Source organism: Naegleria gruberi (genome assembly GCF_000004985.1).
Source record: "Naegleria gruberi genomic scaffold NAEGRscaffold_44, whole genome shotgun sequence".
In the NCBI taxonomy this organism is placed as follows: Eukaryota; Heterolobosea; class Eutetramitea; order Acrasida; family Naegleriidae; genus Naegleria; species Naegleria gruberi.
Window position 1 is genome coordinate 339,669 of NW_003163283.1, and position 8,825 is coordinate 348,493.

An 8,825-nucleotide genomic window follows, 5' to 3' on the forward strand; every position below is an offset into this window, starting at 1 on the left:
ATCATCAAGATCATCGATATCTGGTGTGTACATGTATTTATTACTCATATGGCCTTGTTGAGAAGGAGATGACTTGCACCAAACACTTTATCTCGATATCTTTCAAAATAAAAGAGCATTGTGTTTGAGGTTTTCCAGCTATTCTGTCATTGTACAATGTGCGTAATGTATTGTGGCGAACTTTACATCCTTAATTAGAATGAAACCAACTACCATCGACTTTTAAGGGCACGAACAAACTGGAAAAAATACATTGAGATGGCAAATCCACTCTCAGATCAACACATGCTTTTGCGTCATTGCTTGTTGTTGTGTTTGATAGGAAGTTTGATGATTATCAGTGGCAATTGTTTGGCAATTCAACCATACTCACCTAAATCAAAAATTATTGCTGGAATATTACCTGCTGGTAATATATCAAGTTCCGACACCAATATATTTCCAGATTCCTCTCTGTTTATGGATGGTGAGGCTGGAATTTTGTATTTCTATGAGAGTTATCGAATAAGGAAAATAACTCTAGCTACAGGAATTATTTCAACAGTGGTATGTAATTCTTCTTGCTTAATTAGAAATTATACAACAATCATCTCAGGTTGGTTCAGGAAAAGAAGGAAGTATTCATACAAACAATCCCTTAACATCTCAAATTGGATTAGTACGGAACTTACAACGATGGAAAGATAGTTTAATTTGGAGTGAAAATTGTTTTATTAACAAATTAGATTTAAAATCAAATCAAATAACAAGGGTATTTGGTAATGGATGGGGAACTGACTCTGATGCCACAATTACTGACCCTTTAAAGGTAGTAATCTCAGATGATATCACCTCTGTGGAAATAGACAAAAGCACGGGAGATATTTATATTGGAGGTATGTATACTGGACAATTAATCAAAGAATTTTATTTCTTTTAGAAATTACATGTATAAGAAAAATTGACGCTAAAACAGGTAGAGTAAGCATTTATGCTGGTAACTGCAGAGTTTCAAGTAGTTTTTTTGATGTTGCATTGTCTAACTCATTATTCGAACAGATTCATTCGTTACAATTTTGTAATGGAGAATTGTACTTAGTAAGTTCTTAATGTTATAAAGCATAACATTTTCTTCAAGACTACAAAGAATAGGTTGCAGAAAATATTCAATAATAACGGTCAAATGTGGTTAACCACTTTAAAATTTGGATCTTCTATGAACTGGTTAGAATGTTTTAATGGTTCCTTAATTGTTGATTTTAAATTCAACGGATTATCTGGAAAACCTAATATTGCATATGCAGCAGTTGATGAAACTAAGGGTGATATTTATTTTGCGGACAATAAGCTCTGTAACATACAAAAGTTGTCTGGGGGAAATTTTTCCACAACTATTGATTGCAAGAAAGAAGTGGATATCCAAACTCTTCCACTCTCAATTTATGCCGCTGATTCATCTTTCGATGACACTGGTTTGTATATAGCTGATAGAAGGAGTATCAAATTCCTTAATTATTCAACAAATGCTCTCAGTTTTGTTGGTGGTTATCCAGAAGCTTCCACCGATATTTGCTTCTCAAACATTAGGTCTATTCATAGTACTGATAAGGGAATATTTATAGGTATGTTTTCAAGTTTCAAGTTACTGACCCATGTCTAGTGGATGATAATATGATCAAGTTACTGTCTGGTCCGAACCTTACTTATATTCTAGGTTCTTCTAATTATAATATTGTTTGTGTTAATGGTTCATTAGCAACAAGCTGTCATTTCAATGTGAGTATGGTTAAATTAAGGCAGTATTAACACTTGTTTTTAAAACAAAGTCTTACGGTCCTATTAAGCTTGAATTATTCGAAGATGAACTTTACTTTTTATTGCCAAGTTGGTATACTCAAAGATTGGGTAAAATTACACTGAATGGTTTAATTTTTTTCTTTGATATTCCACAACCGACTGTTGACACCTTCAGTATGAATGATGGTAAAATTTATTACAGCTACGGTGGTAGTCTTTATGTGTATGACTTGTATACTGGAAGTTTAACATTATCAATTTCTGTAAGTGAGATTATCAATATTAATATTCACCTTTAAAAAGAATTTTAATCAAGAAATTTTTTACATTGAGAATGAACAAATGTTTTATTTTGATTATGAAAATGAAGGAAGTTATGCAATCAAGGAATATTCATTGGACACAAAAATAACTAGATATTGGGACAATAACTTTAATTTCGAGAAAGATACTTTACTTTTTAGCTATGTTTCTACTTTGGATTTCTATGTGATAGTAGAGTTTAATCAAGTAAGAAAAATAGTTAAGGAAATGAATTCTTGTTATGGAATTCTGTCATCTGATCCAAGTGTTTGTAATGGAAGAGGCCGTTGTGTTGAAACTGACACATGTCAATGTTTCTCTGACTCTAAAGTTAAAATATCAGGATTGTCTTGTGAGCAATTGCTTTGCAAAAGCATTTATAATGGTGTAGAGTACTTTTTAGACAGTAATGACCCAAGAGTATGTTCTAAAAACGGAAAATGTACTTTTAACTCAACCAATCCAGAAGGTTGCTCTTGTAAATCTGGATACTTTGGAGAAAGTTGTGAGAAATTTGGCTGTTTTTCAATACCAAAGAATGATGCAAATGTTTGCTCAGGGAAAGGAAAGTGTGTAGACATGGATACGTGTCAGTGTTTAGATGATTCAAATGGTCATTATTATGGCCCAAGTTGTAGTTCCTGCCATCCAGGTTATTCTGGAATTCATTGCACTGAAAAAGCTTGTTCTGCTTCCACTTGTGTGAATGGTGTATGTGGAGGTGATAACCAATGTACTTGTTCTGGTAATTTTACAGGAATTATTTGTGATAATTGTATAATTGATCATTATGGATCTGATTGTAAAGTCTTATGTAATGAAAAGTCTACATGTCTTGGTCATGGAGCATGTGATTCCACAGGCACTTGTGTGTGTTATGCAGATAGAGAACAGGGATATTGGAATGGTCCTAATTGTGATTCTTGTTTGAAAGGGTATTTTGGAAGTGAATGTTCAACCTATTTCTCTTCATTCAATTCTTCATCAACATCAAATATTATTGGTCAAATATCAAAATATTTTGATGGAATATTGTTCAAGTTGTTTGGACCTTCATCTTATTCAATGAATTCAGTAATGTGTTCTTTATTGATTCATTCCCACGATCTGGCCTTACTAGGTTCTGAACCAAAATGTTATTGGACTGACAAGGAGACTGGAAATTTCAAAATTGAATTTGATAATGACTTCATTTTTGATATTTCTCAAACAAAAAGTATTAGATTGAACACTAACGTATTTTCAAAATCCAAGGAAGCTGATTTTATTGGATTGTCATTAATTTTGTCAGAGGAAATGCAGCTACCAATTTCTGTTATCCAAACTACAAAGAAACTCTATTCAACTTCTGAAAATGTTCATATCAGTGGTGCAAATAGTTTTTCAGGAGACAAGAAAGGATTAGAATATTATTGGGATGTTAGTGGAAATATTAGTAGTAATTTATTGCAGTCCATCAGACTGATTCGAGATCCAATACTTAAAATTGATAAGGGAAAATTAACTAGTGGTTTTTATACCATAAATTTGATTGTAAAAAGCCAAGTAAGCAAATTAGTTAGCTCCCAGTCCTCAGAAAATATTGAAATACAAAATGTTGAATTTCCCTCAGTTGTTATTTCAGGAAAAAAGGAATTGGTTATGCTCTCAACTGAAAAGTCAGTTATTATTAAAAAGACAACAAGTCTTCCTTCTTTATTGAAAGATAAGGAAATGAAGGTTGAGTGGCAACTTGTTGCAGGACCGACAATCAAATTTGAGAAGGATTCGTACAATAATTTACTGATCCCACAATTTTCAACTGGAAAACGTGTCTATAGCTTCAAAGTTTCAATTTATTCTGTTGAAAATCCTTCATTAACCTCAAGTGATACTGTAATAATTAATACTGAACAACCATCCCTCACACTTTCACTTATACTAACAAAGAACTCAAATGCTTCTCAATCTTGTCTACAAATTAATTTTCAAGATCCTGAGAATAATACAGATGAAATAGAAGTTTGGAGTTGGACCTGTATTGATTCAGAAACATTTGGTTATTGTGGAGATTTCATAGTTGAGAAAATGTATCAATACGCAAAAGACCGTTCTAGTATTGTTGTGGTGGCAAAAGAGGATTTCTCAAATCAATTAATTAATCCAACATTCACACTTACAATTACAAAAGGAAAAAGATTTGTTTCCAGTTCCATCACTTTGAAAATTTCTCATCCGCCTCCAATTGTTAATGTTATTGATATTTCACCTAAATTGAAAACAAAAATTAATGACAATGACAAGATATCCATAGAGATTAAACATCCTGACCAAGATCCAGCAGATTCAACTCTGTCAGTGAAAACTCAATGGAAAATTGATGGCACAATTGTTTCTGAATGTGAAACCTCAAAAGTTTCTAATGAAATTCAAACAATATCCTCCACAATTTCTTCTCCATATAGCAACATCAAGATTGTTAACAAGAATCAACAAAGTTCTATCATTGTTGACTCAAAAGAATTAGAGTATGGAATGAAACATTCAATTCAACTCAAAGTTTCGTTTGTAAATAAGAACCATGATGAAATTGCAGCCTCAGAAGTGTTCAACAATTTTGTAAAATCCCAACCCCCAAAGAAGTGTCCTTGTAAAATCTCTCCTTCTACTGGTATTTCAATGAAGACTGACTTTTCATTCAGTTGTGATAATTGTCAAAACGAAGACAACACAATTGAAATCAAACAAGGATACATTGATAGGGAAACTGGAATTAAAGTTTCTGTTCCACTGTCACAAGATTCCACAATGAAAATACCTTCCATTCCATCCTCTTTGAATGATGAAACTGTTACTTTATTCATTGAATTGATTGACACCAATACAGGTGAATCAAGACTTATGAAGTCTATCGTTACCGTTAGACCAGATACTGTTTCAAGTTTATCTGAAATAATGGAGCAAGTCTCGAATCAAACAAACCTTATTTCCGCCTTTGTAAAGGATGGTGATACAAGTAGGAGCGTTTCTCAAACAATCAACACTGTTATTTCAACCACTCAACTGCTCCAAAGTCTGCCATCAACTTCTAAGGATTCATCAATTATCAGCTCAATTCAATCCAAGTTACTAGATACCTTGGCTAGTTCAGTTCAAACTGCTGGTAAGGATTCTGCTCCAGAATCATCAGCAATCACAATTTTAGCTGTGAATGCAATGATTAAAAGTGAGAATATAATGGAAACTCCAGTCATTAGAAAATCAATTACAGTTCTTAACAATGTTATACAATTGACAATTAAGAGTAAGGTAGATATATTCTCTCAGTCATTCAAACCACTGATGAATACTATTGGTACTCTTAGCACACAAGTTTCAAAGATGAAATTGTTGAGAGATCAATTCGAACACTACGAGTCCATAGCAATAATTGCTAAAGATTATGTTCTTTCCTTCGTTCAAGTCCAATCAGTGTCTGTTGATCCAGCTGCTCTGCAACAAGAGGTTGCTAATGTAAAGGCAGACAAGGTTTATTTAACAGATTTTTCTTCATCTATTGTGACCTCTCCTCCAACCAAAGAAAGAGTTATTTCTTATCAAGCTTATGTCAAAATACCATCGATTGAGTTTACTGAAATTAATGAGTATGCAGAGTTGACATATTGTATTGTGATGAAAGATCATGTTCCCACAATTTTCACACAAATAATTGAACAAGATTTGAATATCTCATCCTTAATAGTAGTATCACCACAGAGTGTCAGCTTTTCACTTTCTTCCCCTAAATTGCTAACCGCTGATTTACCTAACAAGATTGCTGTTAATGTTCACATCAACGACGAGGAATTCATCTCAAGTGAGGACTCATTATATTCTTGTATTATTATTCAACCAGATTTAGAGTATGATACAAGTATGTGTACAGTCTTTGGGCGTGATAGTGCTACCAATTCAATAACTTGCAATTGTAACTTTGAATCATGGAAAATAGAAAATCTCATTGTTATTAAGGATTTGAAAAAATCTCGTTCACCACCCAAATCCTCGAAACTTCAGAATAATAGTAGTATCATTATTATTATTCTTTCTGTTGTTATCCCTAGTGGATCATTGATTATTATATTATCTGGTGTTGTTGCATTGTTATGTTGTGTTTATTGTGTTAAGAAAAGAAAACCAAAGATTAATCCATACAATGAAAGCAATGGCTTGCATTCGCATAATATCAAACAGCCCTCCAAAATTATGGATAGCTCTTTAATATCTATCCACCAATCAGACTCGTCAATGTCATTACTCTAATCTAATATATTTTAAGAATAAAAAAATATAAATTAAGACAAATGGATTAAAGCTCAATTGAGATACCGTTTGGTGAATCAACCTTGGAACCTTTGGATTGTAACCGAACCTCGGATACATCTTACTCCAATCTCTTATTGATTAAAGATTTTGAAATATGGACTTTTAGAAGTCAAATGTTTGGGACGTGAATCTACTCATTAGATCGAATAGGTATTGCTAATAAAGGAACATTTCATTGATTTATTGATTATAACGGTCAAATTGAGTTCCATCCAAGTGAATCACATGGTTGGGTTTGGTTAGGATTCAGAGTTGATTTATTTGGGTTATTTAAGAGATTACTTAGTGAAGATTCATATCATTGATTATATTTCTTATCATCTATTAATGATGTAAATTTGATGGTTTCATTTCTTATATTGATAGATATTTAAAGGTCAGGTCAGTATCAACTTTTGAAATATGGACTTTGAGAATTCAAATGTTTGGGACGTGAATCTACTCATTAGATTGAAAGGGTATTGCTAATAAAGGAACATTTCATTGATTTATTGATCATAACGGTCAAATTGAGTTGAATGGAAGTGAATCACATGTTGATTGATCGTGGATGGGTAGTTTCGCCACGTAGTGGTGCAACTACCAACCTTTGTAGATTGAATCACGTTGATTTGCATCAATCTTCAATATGTATCATTATCAAGAGTGATTATTCACCAATTCAATGATCAATATTCAATAATCGGTTTGATTTCAATCAAAACTTGATCATCAAGCTTTGAATTAATATTCCAGTAATCAACGGCAGTCTATTTTTAAATTTAATCAAAGACCATATATAGTAGCTTGACTTTTATGATTTGGAAACTATCTAGATTTGTTCTATATTGAATAATCTATTTGAAAATGAGAAGAATTAACTCTTCAATTTAGTTTATTGATATTACTATATATATGGTATTATTTCTTACAGAGTCTTCCACAGAACTCACTCTTGAAATATTAATTGTACTAGAGCGTGTGAGAAACATAATGGTGGTGGAGTTAATCAATAACTCGTTGAAATGACTGAGATGGAATGTAAACTATGGTCTATTTGTCTTGTAATGGTGACCTGACAGTGTCAATTTCATCAAATTATTTCAAATTGATTACATTCAATAAAAAACCGTTCTATACATCAAACATGTCATATAGAATGAGTTTCAATATTTAATATTATGAACTGACTCTGTTGGATACCATCTCTATAAATATAACAAGATGAAAAGTGTCAACATTCAATTTCACATGCATGTTACTATGGAGAGTCATCATTATATCATCTAGATAGGTAATATTTCAAGTTTCAGTCGAATTGACAGTCTAGATATTGAGATGTGAAAACTAAGGTTGATGAAGTGTCACCTTCACTGATTACTGACATGAGAAGAACAATTGAATATATTATTCTTGTATAAATAATTCATTATTCAACGATTTTGATATGATGGTAAAATTTAATTTTGGAAATATAATTCTTCCTTAGTTGACTTGAAGATATTGATCCATCAATATGAAACTTTCACAGATTGTTCTCCTCATCAAGGGGAGTGTATTCATATATGCTACAAGTATGATATTTTGTAAATTGACTGAGATGGTATACATTCTATATGTTGAAATGTGACAATTTGACAGATTGTTATTATTATCATACTGAATTCAATTCTAACAGACTAAAACTGATACCATATGTATAACAGCGTGATTAAACGTACATGGTAAAGTTACACGATGATAGGATGTACTTTCGCTGAGATAGAGCGTACACTTGGATATAATCACTCTTGACATTGAACATTAACTGATTGACTGAATGAAAATATCATGAATTGTTTTTAAACTTGTATAGATGTATATAAATGGTGTACAGAATGTGTGTTATCAATTCTAGACTAATTACATATAAAATAAGTGATTTGGAGCATAGTCTTTGATTTTATGTCAAAGTTCTATAGTAAAATGATAGAGTTGTCGACTCAATATCTACTGAGCCAATATTCATGAAATTGATACCATATGCTAATTAGAGTGTCTACATATCATGATATTAATTTCAGTGAAAATGGAGTTGTTTCCATATCTTTCAGATTTCCAGCCATTCCATTGAAATACCACCATGTACTATCTACCGGATGTATTTCTTGAAATGAAATTATATAATTTGATGAAAGTACACTTTATTTGAGATGTAGAACTCGATATTATCATTTATTTTGAGATTGGTAACTTTTCCTATAGTGTCATCCTTAATTGTCTTAATTGACCAAAAGAGGTAAAGGAGAGATTTCAAAACATAAAATAAATTATATTTTCGAGATGTACTAATGATTTCCAATCGATTGATATGTATTTTGTTGATTGAGGATTTGGTTCTCTATATTCAAGATTTCCTCCTGATCCTCCAAAGGGGATCCTCA

At 32.0% G+C, this 8,825-nt stretch overlaps 1 protein-coding gene across 1 annotated transcript; it reads left to right on the plus strand.

Moving 5' to 3' along the window:
• Nucleotides 1–258: 258 nt before the first annotated feature.
• Nucleotides 259–6,360, plus strand: NAEGRDRAFT_71165 (uncharacterized protein; the record flags this gene model as incomplete). Its single annotated transcript, XM_002673740.1, has 6 exons — nucleotides 259–482; nucleotides 751–875; nucleotides 920–1,077; nucleotides 1,118–1,601; nucleotides 1,780–2,039; nucleotides 2,080–6,360. The coding sequence occupies 6 exons, from the start codon at nucleotides 259–261 to the stop codon at nucleotides 6,358–6,360; spliced, it is 5,532 nt and encodes a 1,843-aa protein (XP_002673786.1).
• Between the last annotated feature and the right edge of the window lie 2,465 nt (nucleotides 6,361–8,825).